Source organism: Gymnogyps californianus, chromosome 5 (genome assembly GCF_018139145.2).
Source record: "Gymnogyps californianus isolate 813 chromosome 5, ASM1813914v2, whole genome shotgun sequence".
Taxonomy (NCBI): domain Eukaryota; kingdom Metazoa; phylum Chordata; class Aves; order Accipitriformes; family Cathartidae; genus Gymnogyps; species Gymnogyps californianus.
In genome coordinates, this window is record NC_059475.1 from 61,687,946 (window position 1) to 61,704,466 (window position 16,521).

At 43.6% G+C, this 16,521-nt stretch overlaps 1 protein-coding gene across 1 annotated transcript; it reads left to right on the top strand.

The window, feature by feature from the left end:
* The first annotated feature begins 9,591 nt into the window (after positions 1–9,591).
* Positions 9,592–11,421, top strand: SIVA1 (SIVA1 apoptosis inducing factor). The gene is made up of 4 exons (XM_050897345.1): positions 9,592–9,709; positions 9,906–10,112; positions 10,548–10,704; positions 11,181–11,421. The coding sequence occupies exons 1-4, from the start codon at positions 9,592–9,594 to the stop codon at positions 11,236–11,238; spliced, it is 540 nt and encodes a 179-aa protein (XP_050753302.1). The 3' UTR covers positions 11,239–11,421.
* The last annotated feature ends 5,100 nt before the right edge of the window (positions 11,422–16,521 follow it).

The following is a 16,521-nucleotide window of genomic DNA, read 5'->3' on the forward strand; positions in this document are numbered from 1 at the left end:
CAAGTTACAAACCTATTGTATTTAGAGTTATGTTTCCACTGAGATTCTTAAAATAGTGCAGCGCTCTGCCTTGAATGGAAACCTGTCCTTTGAGTTCTGAATTCCAGAGTGGCTGACAACAAATGGCAAAGACCTTGATAAGCTTGAGGGCTGGGCAACAGAAAGCCCATGAAGCTCAGGAGGAAGCGCAGGGTTCCCCATGACTCAGTACGGAGTGGGAAGCACCAGGCTGAGGAGCAGCTCTGCTAAAAAGGATCTGAGGTTTACAGCAGGTGCCAGGGTGAATATGAGCCAACGATGCGCTTGCATCTTGAATAAAGCATATGGCCTACTGGGCTATACCAGGAGGATAATGGCCAGGAGATGGAGGGAAGGTATTTCCCATTACTCATGGTGGTGAGTACTACCACTGATTCATGCTAAATTTCCACCGGCATCCATTGTAATGGCATGTTTTGTGTCCTTAGTAAAAGGGTGAAGAAGGAAAGGAGAACTGGGGAGATGATGTGACATTCAAGAATCTGCCTTGCTGCAGACAAGACTAGCTACGGTCCCCGTGCACAGCCACATGTACGTCAATACTACGGTTACAACTTCACTGCTTAGTTAGTGTGGTGGGCTGACCCTGGCTGGATGCCAGATGCCCACCAAAGCCGCTCTATCACTCCCCCTCCTCAACTGGACAGGGGGAGAAAATAAAACGAAAGGCTCATAGGTCGAGATAAGGGCAGTTTAATAAAGCAGAAGCAAAGGTCGCACGCGAAAACAAAGGAAAACAAAAGATTTTATTCTCTACTTCCCATCAGCAGGCGATGTTCGGCCACTTCCCGGGAAGCAGGGCTTCAGTATGCTTAGCTGTTGCTCCGGACGACAAACGTAAATAAACGAATGCCCCCGCTTCCTCCTCCTCCCCCTAGGTTTTATGCTGAGCAGACGTCATATGGTATGGAATATCCCTTTGGTCAGTTTGGGTCAGTTGTCCTGGCTCTGTCCCCTCCCAAGATCTTGCCCACCCCCAGCCTACTGGTGGGGAGGGCAATGTTGGAGAGACAGCCTTGATGCTGTGCGAGCACTGCTCAGCAGTAGCCAAAACACTGGTGTGTTATCAACACCGTTCTGGCTACCAATACAGAGCGCAGCACTATGAGGGCTGCTATGGGGAAAATTAACTCTATCTATCTCAGCTAGACCCAATACAGTTAGCATCCTATAGCATCAAAAATAGGCAATGCAGTTGAAATTTTGAACTTTGCATTTCATATTCCAATTTTCTTCTGCTTCAGTTGTTCCAGCCATTGAGGCTGTGCCCTTGTGGTGGCTTCATCCTGCTCTGCAATGACTGTTATCACTGTTCCGTGCTTTGGTTTGCACTACGAAGTAGTGCACCCAGCGTGGAAACTGGGTTCCTTTTGGATGAAACTGAACAAGAGATGCTCTCCAGCAGTGCCCCCATTATGCGCCAGATGCTAATTGGAGTTCAGTCCATGGGACCAGACAAGAGCTGGTCAGAAGCCACCCTCCACCTACAGCGTGGATATTGGGTCCTGAGCACCAACTGCTTTGCGTATTTGTTCCTGTAGTGCTGCGCTGCTTGCTAATATAGACGCAGCTTTTCAACATCAGCCATTCCATCTCCCCTTATCCAGTTCTTTGTTGGCTTTATACTAATCCCTAACTAATAACTAATTATTCCCTGTATGGTTCTATATCAAATGCTTAATGAAGTCTAAATAGATTACAACCACTGCATTTCCTTTGTCCATAAAATCAGCTATTATCCAAGCTACTCAGGGGTCATCTATTTTTAAGTCCATTTTGCATTTTATCCCATTTTGCATTTACCTCTGTGTTTTTAGTGAGCCTTTCCTTGAAAACATTGCTGTAGTCTTGCAAACGACTGAGTCTAGACTATCAACCATCTGGTTGTGAGCATATTTTTTTCACTGCCTCCTTTAAAAGTATTACTTTTTCAGTTCTCAGATAATACAATGCCACTCTCAACTTGAAAGGTCATTAGAAGCATTTCTTCTGCCCTGCAATTGCATAGAGCCATTCTTTCAGAATTCAGGAATGCAGTTTGTATCTGTACCAACGGGACCGTAATCATGTCTATGTGAGATAAAATATAGTTTGAAGACATTTATGAGTAAGTTCACAAAAGGTTTGCCTTGCCATTCTGAAACAGCATTAAGTTTCTATCTATAGCTTCTAAAGAAGATTACTGGAAAAGGTAACTAAGACATCAAACCCATTTCCTGAGGATTTGGTCCACTGATTTTAAGTACATATATTCTGCAGAAAAAATAAGAATATACCTTCAGTGATCTCTACTTGCCTATATTGGGTACTGAAATAAATAGGGGGCTGGACAAAGAAACATCTCCAACTTTGCCAGAAGAACTGAAGTTGGAATAAAACAGCAGCAAGCTCATGTGCTGGGTGCTGAACTTGGCCAAAAGAACGACTGGTGTCTGGGACAAACACTGGAGGGCTGTGAATTTTGAAGAGCTAGGAGGAACGTCTGGCTACTCTCCTCCATTATTCAGTCAGTTATTCAATGCCAATATTACAGTTTTATATTTGCACCAGTTTCACTGGTGATATATTTGTACATATAGGTAGTCCTTCCTAGAGTTTAGGTAGTGATAAAGAATCAGTATTAGAAACAGAGGCAATACTGAACACCTTCACTATCGATCTGGAGATCTTCCAAATCTTGCAGACAGGAAAGATACAATAGAAGAAAAGAAGATACGGTTGTGTCACACCAATATCTTCTCTTAAATTCTCATGCAGGGAAAAAAAAAAAAAGAAAAGAGAAAAAAAAGAAAAAAGATGAATGCATATACATGGCAGGGACGTACTGAGCATAAATACACAGAATAAGTTATAATGAATTTTAATATACATGAAAAAGAGGTCAAGTGGAAGAAATAAAAGACGTTAGCTAGTTAAGGCATTACAAATGGGATAAGACATTTTGTCTATTAAAGATTGATTTGCACCAGACTACATAATTAAAATACCAAAGCTGGTACTGATGGAAGTTTGAGCCCTATGCAAAATGTATTGATGATTTCCACCCAGGGGAAACATGCCAGCAGCACAAAAAAGTCTCATTCTATTAATTGGCACCCTGGATGGTAGGCCTAGGACTGAACATTACTTTTATAGCTTATATCACACTACTCGTGAAGTGCTCAGCAGAGAGCAAACAGAATGAGTGCCTTCAAGACTTCCCAGTGTAAACAGATGTCAACCCAAAAGGCTGTACTAAGAAAATTTCCACATTAGCACTAGTGATGGTCCCTGTAGCTGTGGCATGTTACCCTGGCAACGTTCAGGGACTCACGCTGACTCTCTGCAGCTTCTGGTTTCTGGACAGACGTCTTCTCTATCCAGGATGGACAATACAGCCACACATATTTAAAATAAACACACTTTGTGGGCTGCTGCTGGGGAATCGTTTGTTAGACGTGGTGAGCGCAGAGCGCCAGGTTCTTCGCCCGCATGCGCTGACATAGTCCCTTCGAGCTGAACGGATGTACCCTGAGTTATTCCAGCTAAATGGCTGCTTTAGGGTGTGGGTAAAGGCGAGCATGCGAGGCACAACATACAAAGCTGTCTCGAAGCAAGGATTCATTTCCACAACAAAATAACAAGACTGGGGCTGGATGCAGCTGCAATGTGGAGGGAGGAAGGTTTTGCCCACCCTACCCATGCCGTGTGAGGGAGAGGATGTTTTGTACTGTGTGGGGCTAGTGAAAGGGCAGAGGTACCTGTAGCCTCTCCCAGGTAAATCCACATTGAATAATGGAATAGCACCATTTGGACACAGATTTAAAGACTTCTTAGGACAACCACCTAGTATTAAATGAAAAACACTGTCACCTGCAGAGAAAGAAACCAGAACACCGTGGCACCACGTCAGGTCAGGAATGGCAGTTATCACTGTCAGAGCTCAATTTCCTTTTGTCTTGATAGATTAAAATAATCTGGGAAGAGACAAAATAAAAGGAAACTGTGTGCAACAGAAATGAAGGCACACAACTGGAAAGGCCAGGAACAACAACCATGAAAAAAAAAACCTGGAGAAAGCAGCCCCTTTGTAAACCCTGCACATTGCTGTCAGTGGAACAGTAACATCTTTGCAACAGCAAAAAATAATTTAAAGTCTTGAGAGTGCCCTCTAGTGTAAGTGGGACCTTCGAGTGTTTTGATCTACTGAGCAGAACTGGTGTATCTCATAGCTGGCAGAGTAGTAACATGCTATGAAATTCAACCATGCCATGCTAATTTAAGAGCGAGTACTGGCTGCCATGCCAAGATGGCAGAACTTTGGCTTAACAGCAGCATACTTCAAGAAAGAGCCAGCCCCTTATCCTGCACATCACTGGCTTATCAAACGTTTTTTGATGTGCAAACCAGCTCATCAAGATGAGGGCACAAACTCTGTTGCTAACAAGTCAGAGTAAAATGACATGCACTTGCAAACGAATAACGGCTGAACTGGGTGTAGCCCTTTGATCCGAGTTGTAAACCTGTTGTCTGTTAAGGCTGACGTGCTACAGTAGTATACGAAAAGGGTACAGAAGAAAGGAAACGGCCCCGAGCCCTTCTAGTAAAAGCAAGTTTATTCAAGGAGGTTTTTCCTTATCTTCGAATCCATATTGCAGGGCACAGAAAGGAGAGTACAGTAGGACTGAGCGCATGGGGAGCAGTGCTTTACTTCAGTAAAGAAGTCAGTCCTAACAGAGGATGTGTGTGCATCCTGATACTCTGGCTGACTTAACACAGGCTGCATGCTGGCTCACAGCCAACTACAACAGCTACTATAATATATATTCCACTTAAAAGAATTTCCAGAATATTCCTTTCACCATTTTATCATGAAAACATCAGAAAAGAACCAGTGAGTTGGCCAAAATCCACTCTTTTTGTATCAATACAAATAGAGAGGAATCATTAAGGAAGCTCCTTATTTAAAGTGGTGCAAGAGACAGAGTCCTGCCTCTAGGTATTGTGTTTCGATTTCTTTCTAAATGGCCTAATAATGAAAGAGTAGAATAAATGGGGAATTTTTACTACAAGCACGTGGAGGGGAGGGCTTTGGTATAAGTGAAGCTGGAGAGAAAGATAAAGTACATTTAAGGCCCTTCCGATGCTTATGGGAATGTGCTATTAGGCATTTGGAACAGTTTAAAAGCTAATATAATCTCCTGGATTGCTATTTATCTGCCACCTGTTCCTAAAATAGAACACTTCAACTTGTCACGGTAAATGGATAAAAGTCACTTGCAAAACAAGGCATAGAGAGGAAGAAGTAAGACTGATGAATATTTAGATTCACAAAGCCAAATCAGCCATCGTGGATATTTTGTCTGACCCTGCCTAAAACAGAAGGCAGAATTTTCCTCAATTTGCTCTTTTCCAACCTTGTAAGTTCTTTTCATTTTAAGAAAGCATCCAGTCTCGATTTGCAATGTCTGTGATTTACACTGTCTGTGATTTTTATTCCAGTCTACCTGTTTATTTCTAATTATATTTTGGAGTAGTTGAAAGCATTGGCTGACAGGCAAACATTTATTATGATTTATTATCTTACAGAAGGATCAGATGGATCAGAAACAAAAATCTTAAAATCTGTAATTGCTTACTGGAGTATTTAAAATCTCAATCTACACATTTGGTAGGCAAAGTCTATTGTAGTTCAGGTCTGAATGTGATATATTTAAATAAATTGGTCTCAGTGCAAAAGGAATGCGATGCCAATTCTTACAAAGGGATCGGTGTGTTCCTGAGGACTGTATGTCGGTAAACCTGAAGAAGCTTCTGGCAATTCTATGTATTTGTAAGTACTCTGAGGAAGGGAGATGAGCAGTGAGGTATCAGTGTTTGCTGCATTATTGTTAAAAGTCAAATCCAAAAGCCAACTGGGAAGAGCTACAGCTGTGTATTTTCGAGGCTCTCACAATACCAAACAGGCAATAAATTGGCAGTGTCAGTAAGTATGCAGTACACGTGGGGGAAAAATAACCTCAGCTATATACATGGAGTGATGGGTTCTGAATTAAGTGATTAGCACTCAAGGGAGCGATGCTGTGAACCATTTATGAATACTTCCCTGAAAGCATCAGTTTGGTACTTCAGCAGTAATCAAAATGACAAATCAGATGTTAGGAATTATTAGGGAAGGGACCAAGAAGAAAACACCTTTAGATTTGTGCTGTCCAGATGCACAGCATGCCTGCAGCTGGTGCGCTGGCCGCCCAGCTTCAGGAAGGACATTAGAGACTATGAGAGGTACGGAAAAGGACATCTGAGGCTCCGTGTGCCCTGCAGCTTAGGTATGCTGGGTGCCCTCGGCCACCGAGTCCCCAGCTGCCCAGAGCGCCTGGGGCACCCGGGGCTCCCTCCCTCCCTCCCTTCCCATGCACCCCAGTCACTCTCCAGAGCAACAAGTGCGTGTTCGAGGCTTCGCGTGCAGTGCACTGCGTTGTGGCACAGGTGATGTGAATCGGGACACACTGCAGAGGAGTGCTTCAACGTGACAGAGTATTTCGGCTTGAATAAAAGATGAAGGAGGATGATATAGCAGAAGTCTTTGTAGTCATGGATGTTATGCAGAGAGTCAATAGGGAATGGTTATTCATTATTTTTTATAAAACCAGACATAGGAGACACCCAAGGAAATTAACAGGCGGCAAACTGAAAACAAACCTGATGAAGCATTTTTTTTTAAATAATATATTGCTAAGTTATAGACCTTGCTAGACAAAATAAGAAATTAAACCTTACCAGTTTTGAGAAGGGGACTGGACAAATTCCTGAAGAGTGGGCCTACGGACAACTATTAAATGTTAAGATCCAGATGGAAATTTTGGCTCAGAAAATTTCTGAACTCTAAACTGCTAGAAGTGATGAAGGTAAACTGTGGCCAGAGTCCTTCTGTGTCTGCCCTGACTTTCTTGAAGCACTGGTAGAAATAGAATATTAGGAAAGACAGGCTTAGCAAGCACAATCCATTTTGCTTTTTAAATTTGCTTGCTGGAAATGGAAACTATTGAAAAAAATGAAATGCAATTTTTCTTTCTTCTGTAAGTGACAAAGCTATCAACTAGGCAATTTGTCTGTAATATTCACACAGGCACAGCAGAAGCAAAGTAGCAAGAAAAAGACTGTCATTTTTATTCTCTGCTTTTTTTCACGAACAGGTTTTCAAGGATAAACCAGTACCGTCGTAGTTCACAATTACCATTAGTGGTTTGGGATTTGTTTGGGTTGCTTTTTCACATTCAGAAGCTGCATAATGTAACACACAATATCATTAACTAACCTGGGAAATCATCGGCATTAATTTTCATGAACACTCAATACCAGCAAGCTTTGCCAGATCAGATCTCAGCCTTTCTTCCACTTCCAAATCACCAGTGGATCTTCCTCAAGGCTTACTCCTATGAAACTAATAAAATACTCAGAATCATTCTATTGGGTAACAAGTCAACAGACTGGCAGATGAACCAATTCCTTCCCTGTAGGATGCTAAGGTACGCTGGTACGGACCAGACAGAATTATTTTGCCTTCATAGCTTACAAATAGGAAAGAGCTGATCAGTAACAGGTGGTGTTAAAGTTGAGGCTCGCAAAGCAACTAAGAGATGTCACCACTTGAGGCTGACTCAGATAGCTGCAACAGAAGATTTCTCCATCTGCCCTGCAGTGGGGTGGCGGTGGCACATGTCAAATGTAATCAGCCCTCAGGGAAAGTGCCCTTAAATTTACCCTTTAGTGACAGCACCAGCAGCACTGCCGCAGCACACGCTGCTCACTTTCAAATCTACTTCATATTCTGAGATCAGTGTTTCAGAGCACTCCTTCTGCACAAGCAGAACAGCGCTTTTAACTTTTTTCTTTGTGTTTCATCCAGTTCTCAGATAGTCGAGTTCCATCCACACTTATCCTATGCCATATTAATGAAATGTGTGATCTGCTGCCCTCTATCCTGACAGGGCTCCGTCTGACTGGGATTACATTCTGATTCACCCATACTCCCCAGAGAGCTTCAGGGACATCAGAGTGTATATCTAATGTATATTTACAATGAAATTTCCTTAGAGAGAAAGAAAAGACCATGAGTTTTCAATGTGCAGTGGAAAATTGTCTGCTGAACGTCTTTAAGCATGCATTTGCAAGTACATCCAGAAAAAGTTAAACTAGAAACCTTCACAGCTAAAGAAAGCATGGCAGGAGTCAGACTTTGGAGCTCAGAAGGGATTTTTGTGAATTACTGTGCATTACAACTGTAGCTTCCACTCCACAGAGCACAAGGCTGGGCTGATCAGCTCTACAGAAAAAAAAAAATCACATTAACCTGTGTGAAATCAGTGTGGTTGTACCTGCAAACTAGTAGCAGTTCAGCAGCTAGTGGAAGCATGGTTTTGGTGTTCATTGATGGAAAAATCACTCCTACACTTGGCTGTGATTTTGTCCAGAATCCTAGCGTACATACAGGTGAAGGTTTGAATTCAGAAACCTCTCTGGAAGAAATGCAACTGTCGTGACTGATCACATTCTTCAAATGACACAAAACATTGCACAAGGAACACCAACACCAGTTTTAAAGATCTTGTTTGCCCTGAGGAAAACAATGTGTTTTCAAAATATACATAGTAACCAGACTGACTGCTACTTGGAATTGAACATCACGCTTTTGATCCATGAAATGCTACCTAGGCTGCTGCAGACAGCTTACCTATAAATAGCAAATTAATTGTAGTAATTCCCTGTCACACAACGACCGCAGAAAGTCTCAGGGAACTCTGTGATTTAGCTGAAACTGAGCATCAGTCCCTGAAGCCTCACTGAGCACCATGAGTGGTGAATCTGCTCTTGTTGTTAGCAGGTGCTGAGGAGCCCGCCTGGCCAGCCGGAGGTTCTCCAGCCTCCTTGTTGGTTTTAAAAAAAGTGAATTCTTGCACTTGTGCACATTTTCGTTGGTTCTACAGCATTTAGAGAACTAAAACTTTGGCAGGTGGTTTAAGTTTTAGGAAGAGCTAGGTGAGCCCGAACACAAACGTAACCCGCAGGACTTGCAGAAAGGAAGACGAGTCCCAAAACACCAACGGGGAAAGAGGGTTTATTGACAAACCCGCGTTTCAAAACCTCGTTTTGCTTTGTCCCGCCGGGTTCTTTACACCAAGGACCAGACGCACGAAGGAGACGACTTCCAGCCGTCGAGGCGCGTGAGGAGCGGCGGCGGCAGGGCCGGCTGGGCGCCGCTGACAACGCTGGCGGGCGGCGGCGGGCAGCAGCGGGCGGCAGCGGGCCCTCGGGACGCGGCGCAAAGCGAAATTTTCCTGCAGACCAAAGAGACCGGATCCCTGCGAACAGAACCGAGCGGTCCCGGCTCCGAAATACCTCAGGCTGGGGAGGGTTCTCCGGGACGGGACCTGACGCGACACCGCCATCGCTCGCCCGCCCCGCCCATGCCCTCGCGCTTCCCCCTGCCGCCCCGCCATTGGCCAGGCGCGGCGATGACGCCGCGGAGAACCGGCGTCCGTGGAGGCGGCGCCTGGCCGGGCCGGGCCCGCCATGCCGAAGCGCTCCTGCCCCTTCGGGGAGGCGGCCCCGCTCCAGCTGAAAACCCGCGTCGGGCTGCGGGAGCTGAGCCGCGGCGTGCGGGGCGAGGAGTACCGGCGGGAGGTCTTCGGTGAGGCGGGGGGGGGGAAGCGCCGGAGCCGTCGCCCCGCCGGGCCCGGCCTGTGCCCGTCAGGCCTCCCCAGCCGCCTCTGCCTCCTAACGGCCGCTGCGGCGGGGCAGCGCCTCGCTCCTCCCGGGCCTGGCGGCGGGGGGTGAGGGGGGGGCGGGAAGCCGCCCCTAACTCTTCTCTCCTCTCCCACCGGCAGAGAGGACCCGGCGGCTGCTTTTCAGGGGCGCCCAGGCGTACATGGAGGGCGCCTGGCCCGCCGGCCCCGCCGCCACCTGCGCGGTCACCCGCTCGCCGGAGCCGGGTGGGGAGGCCCAGGACGGCAGCGCGGGACGCCGCTGGAGCGGGCAGCTGCTCATCGGTCACGACGGGAAACTGCTGAGGTGCCCGGCCGCCACGGAGAAGGGTGAGCGGCCCCGCCGTGGGCAGGCGTCCGGCGCTGCCCTGCGCTGTTGCGTGAGCCAGGCTGCGGGCGCTGCTCTCTGCCCCCCGAGCCTCCTGGCACACGTTGGGGCGGAGGTGTCCCTCTGTAGTTACTCTTTATTGTCTGTTTTTAAAGGACGTGTTAGATTGTAGCTTCACTGACGGATTTAGAAGCCGTTGCATGTCTGGTCTGCTTGAGAATCTCTTAGCGGTCTTGCCGTTGTGCAGAAAAGGAACCAACAAAGTTATAAGCAATGGGCCCTGTGCTGGTGCCTGCAAGTGTGTTCTGCAAAGTGCTGCCACCTGTAGCTGTAATGCTGAGTGGAGATACCACGCTCCGCAGTTCTTAGAACTTCCAGGTGCTTTCTCTGTTTTACTGTAAAGTACATCTCTTCTCAATTGCATCTTTTCCAAGCAGTTCCACCCATGGGAGTTTCCAAAGCCTGTTCATCATGTGTAAGAACTGCTGATGTCAAGGAAGCATGTACACAGTGTGACCAGTTTGTCTGCCAGAACTGCAGCAGGCTCTGCAGCTGCTGTAACACAGTTACCTGTTCTTTGTGCTCCACTATTGAGTAAGTGCCTTTTGAATTTTTAAGCTTATTTTAATTATATATGCCCTGAAAATTGGCTGTAGCATATGAAGACCCAACAGCTATCTAGCTCATCCATGTAAAGGACTTGAACTGTTCTCATGTTGCTTTAGCAGCAGTAAAACTGTCTGAAACATGGAAAACAAAATGCCTATGTGAAGTAGTCTGATCAGTCTTAGTGCAAGTCTAGTTTAGCTTCTCATTTAAATGTTCTAGGAGGCAAAAATTCCTCTTGCTTTCCCACCAGCAATATAGTATGTTGGCCAGTGATGAATGAATGCACTCCCAAGGAGTTTTTGCCATCATTGTTAACAGTTCTATGATATAAAGAAATATTGAGTGTGCTGTGTGGGAGTCCCGTGGTTACAGTTGATAATGGAATAGGATGGCATTCTTTGTTATGTTCCAGAAACAGTAGACACACTGACTTTGTTTCTTTTGGTTTTCTTTTCCCCTAGTTATGGTGATATGGGAGAGCAAGTTCTCTGCAATGGTTGTTCAATATTTCAAGTCTGAAACTTGATGAAATAGCCTTTATGGCTAAGATGTCCATAAATTTCATGAAGTCTCCTCCTTACGGCTGGTCAATTAATCCTTTTAGCATGTGAATTAATTATGGAATTTCTATGTTTTATATCTTTATATTGTACTTTTTAATATTGTAGCTAAATAAACTTTTATATTTTGAGGCTTTCTAGATTATCTCGAGTCAACTTTCCCTTTTTTCTTAGTTGTGATTAGAGCACTTTATGCTCTTACCTGGTGTTCCTTATGTGATACAGAATTCAGAATATTTGTCCGGTGTCTCTCCACTTATTGCTCATGTTACAACATACTTTTGTGGGATCAGAATAGAAATCAGTTGCTCCTTGTGTGCTTTCAGGTGAGTTTAAATCTGTTCTGGACACATGACATTTTTTTTGTGAGCTAACTAGGAAAATCAGCCAGGCCTGAAGGCTTTTCCAAATAGAGAATTTGCTGATTTCTGGTTAAATTTTTTTAAACTGTCACAAACATCTTATGATTACTGACAGCTTGAATGGTTTTAATTGTTCTTTCCATGGTAACTTTGATAGAAAGAACAATGGTACACCAGGCTTGGAGCAAAAAAGCTTTTCTCAATAGTTAAGTGTCAAAGACTAATTTTTCTGTACCCTCCTTGCAAGGTCTTTCTTGGAAGGCAGCTTGTTTGTATAAGTTGATCATCTGCACTGTAAACTTCATATTGTCCTGAATACCCACTCAAAAATAGCTCATGAAGCGGTCTGAAAAATGGTCAGCACTCAAGTGTTCATCTCCATAAACTAACTCATTCCTCATTTTCCTTTCATATCACTGCAGAGACCAGTTTGCTTAGTATTGTTTGTGCTGTAGGAGTGAGACTATCATTAAGTACTACTGGAAAGCCCCTCGAAGTAATTTTCTTTTACTATTTTTGCCATGTTTTTAAAAATAAAAACACCAGACTTTTCATCTTGCAAGCCAACCATATGTAAGACAAAACTACAATGGTCTTTACCTCAGGAAAATGATGACTTAAGTGGCTGATTTCAGACTGTAGGAAAAAAGGAACAGATTTGAGAGAAAAAAGAAATTCTCATGGCACTCATAGCTAATGCTCTGTTTCCCAAATTATTTGCCCTGAATTCCCAAAGCGAAGTCTGCCACTCATGCTTCCCAGTCTTCTCAACTGTGACTAGTGTGTTTTGCATGGAGTAACTTTTTTACCTCTTCCCCTTCACTCTAGTCATTTCTATTTGAAGAAATTGAAAGGCTCTTGCAATGCAAGTTGAGAGACTCGCTTCTCTCTTGTGGGGACATCTTTATTTGACATGCTGTTGAAAGCATACTGGGTATTTTTACATTTCAGAATACTGCAATTAACCAGACAGAACAGTAGGTGCTTTAGCAAAGGGTGGAGTCATAGCTGTTGCTGAATAGCAGTACTTCATAGCTGCACATTGCATGGCTTTGGATATATCAGCCACAATGAGGTGCAACATAATGTTCTTTCTAACCCCAGTGTAATACTTTGTATAACTATGTAGAGACAATTTAAAAGCATTTATGCCCTTTAGGGTATCCTGGGGGGGGGGGGGGGGGGGGCGGTGTCACTTCACTACTAGGTCAACCATCTGTGTGCTAGCCTAGTGTGGCTGATGGATCTGGTTTGTTTCCCTGTTCTGCATGCTTTGTAGCCAGTTAAAATGGGAGCGTTTACTAGTTCTTACTCTAGTCTTGATTTTGAGCAACTGTAAAATGTATCTTGTCCCCACCACCAAAACAAACAAAAAAAGTCAAAGTCAGTCAGGTGAGCTAGTAGTGGAAGTATTAGTCAGAGTGTGCAGTAATTCCACAGTATTATCTATCTTTCCAAAACTGTGATAGATTAAGTCAGGATGATGGCAGATCGCTGGTGCAGTTCCCAGCTGTCAGGTATCATAGGGCAGATAACAATATTGTTGCTGTGGTAATCATCTTAAAACACAAAGCTGAGTTTTATGAATGGGAAGAATCTGTGGGTTACTGCATTTAAATGTTAGTTTTAGGAAAGAATTTTAAAACTTGGCATTGTTTCATTTGAAGCTCTAAGCAGTGAACAAAAATGTTTTTAAGTCAAGCGTATTTTTCAAACTGAAACCTTTAAGTATGTGTCTGCTTTTTCACATTCTCTCCCGAGGGTGAGAGACTGAAAATACTGTTTTGCTTCTGTGCTCCCGGAGAGATGACACATGTTGTTTACAAATTATTTGTGTTTCAAAGTAGTTGATAGATATGGTTTTTTGGCTCATTTATTCACTGCTGTATTTCATAGAAAGTTGTCCTCTGTAAACAATGACATGGATTTCATGGCTTAAAGTTCTTATTTGTTGTCCTCTAGCCTGCCCCTTGAAAGACGATTGTTCATTAGGACAGATATCCGATGCGGAGTGAAGAGCTGGGAGAAGAAAAAAGCAGGAGGGCTGGAAGAGAAAGGTTAGAGGCTGGGAGGAGCAGGGCAGGAGGAGCACAGAACAGTGTGGTCAACTCTTGCATAGGGGTGGTGCATCATACATGTAAGAAATGTTTTTTAGCGGTTACCAGCTCACTTGCTTCTCTGGCTTCAGCAGGTCTGAAAACCTGCTTCTCATGTGCTTGTATCTCCTGAAAGACTCAAATATTATTGAGGAAACTTGATGAACAATGGGAGGTAGGATTGGGGACTGTTTTTAAATCTTTATATTGCCTACAGAAAAAACCTATGGGAAGGGAAGAATCTTTGGGTGAGAGGTCCAAAGATTTTTCCCTTTGTCTAATTAACTCCTACTCACAAGGCCTTGTCTGTTGCCACTGGTCATACAGCTGTACATTGGGCAGTCCTAGGACTGCATAGGAGAGCCAGAGAAATTGTCTGGTTTATTAATTGAGCAGGAAATTGTTTTTTATACTGTGCTTTGTTGTTATTATCATATGTTCTTCCCCTCCTATTCAATGCAAAGTGTCAAAAATCAAAGTTTGCCTGGTGTTCAGAGGGAAGGAGATCCTCTGAGGAGCCAGCATATTGATGGGTGAAAATATCCTACAGTAATGATTTTAGAGATGGATGAGAAACTTCTGAGGCCTGTATATCATTACTGGTGAAATAAGTGTCAAAGAGCACAGTTTTATGTCTAAAAGGAAGTCAACTGATCTGATCAGGATAAAACAATTTCTTTTAAGCCTAATATGTGAGTAAATACTAGAAATGTATGGTTTCAGAGATACCAGATATTCCTTTAAGGACAATCTAAGATGGTAAATAACTTCAGTAGTCTCCAGTATCTACAATCTGCATTAGAACAAAACCACACAATATTATGAAAAACTTCAGTAAAAAAGAACAAATACACTTGAGTTGTCTCCTTCAATAGCATTTATCCATTACATGCATCCTTCATAGTAGTGTTGTGTTCTTGGTGGGTAGATCAGATTTGGTGGTTACACAAATAACCTTAGTCTATGCACACGGTGAGTAATTCCTATATGTTTTGCAGGTCAGGTCAGAAGCCTGTTTGCTTTCCAAGAGAAAAGTGAGCCATACCACAGATGATCCAGTATCCTGGTTTCAACTGGGATAGAGTTAATTCTCTTCTTAGTAGCTGGTACAGTGCTGTGTTTTGGATTTAGTGTGAGAATGGTGTTGATAACACTCCGATGTTTTAGTTGTTGCTAAGTAGCGCTTATCCCAAGTCAAGGATTTTTCAGTTTCCCATGCTCTGCCAGCAAGCAGGTGTGCAAGAAGCTGGGAGGGAGCACAGCCGGGGCAGCTGACCTGAACTAGCCAAAGGGGTATTTCATACCATGGAACGTCATGCCCAGTATATAAACTGGGGGGAGTTCGCTGAGAGCGGCGGATTGTGGCTCTGGCATCGGTCAGCGGGTGGTGAGCAATTGTGTTGTGCATCACTGGGGGTTTTTTCCCTTTTTTTTTTTTTCCCCCCTTTTATTTTTGGTTACATTCCTTTTCATTACTGTTATTATATTTCACTATTATTATTGTTAGTATTATATTATACTTTAGTTATTAAACTGTTCTTATCTCAACCCATGAGTTTTACCTTCTTTCCCGATTCTCCTTCCCATCCATCTGGGAGCCAGGGAGGAGGGGGAGTGAGGGATCAGCTGCGTGGTGCTTAGCTGCTGACGGGAGTTAAACCATGACATCCAGAAAACTTAAAAACTAAAACCTAATAAAAAAAAGAAAACTTACGACACAAATCTAACCAGTCCCATTGTGTGATTGGTATGTCTTTTATTTAATACAGCCAGCACCTAAGCCTGTTCCCCTCCTTTCGTTTTAGTGTCCCACCCATTTGGACCCTGACTTGTAGCCAATTCATAGCCTTTTTTTTTTTCCTTCTTTCTAGGCAGGTGATAACTAGATGCAGCTGTATTTTATCTCAAGACAGGGCACAAAACCCAAGTTATTTAGGTGTAAGTGAAAGATTATGTCCTTTTTTCTTTATGAATATGGGTAAGACACTTATGCTTTGCTTCTGTGCTGTATTTGCTACCATCAGCTGTGAGATACTAAGAAGTGGCAGCAATCTACAAATGGTTTAAATCTTCTGAAGAGGTGCAACCAAGAAGTAGAAATGGAAACAGTATCTTTGTCCCTACGTTTGTTAGGTCTGATTCTTTTGAAAGCGCACAACTAGCCTCTAGGTGAGTTGGTTAGACAACAGCAAATGCCAGCATGATGCAAATAGTACATACTTTCCTCTTTCACCATGCAGGACTGTACTAGTAGTTGCATGATGGTTTTGTGTTTTGACAAGATCAGACTGGATTAAAAAATTGAATCCTAGCAAAACTTAACTGATATTAAATTCCCACCTATGCTGTATGTATACAAACTTACATATTCTGCTTCTTTGTAATTCTTGGTTAGTTGTAATATTGTTTCATTATCACAGATGATGCAACTATTAGCTATTTGTGCTGCCCTTACCGTCCATCTAGATTCCAATAGTGCTGACTACGTAGGCATGAAGTCATCAGTGCTTGGGGAAACTCCAGTTAGTATAGAGCATGGCAGTATATCTCCGCCGTTTATGCTGTATATGTCAAGCTTGTCTTCTGTTCTATGCAGTGGTTTACCATTGATTGTCAGACTAAGCTTAGATCCCAAGCTATTGTGGAAATGTGTGGGGTTGTCCAAGCAGAGGGAGGAGAACCTCAAACCACCCAACAGAAACACTCTACTGATGGGCAGAACAAGACTGTCACAGCAGCACAAAGATTGTATAGCCAAACTTTGTAGCATAACGTTGGGTATTA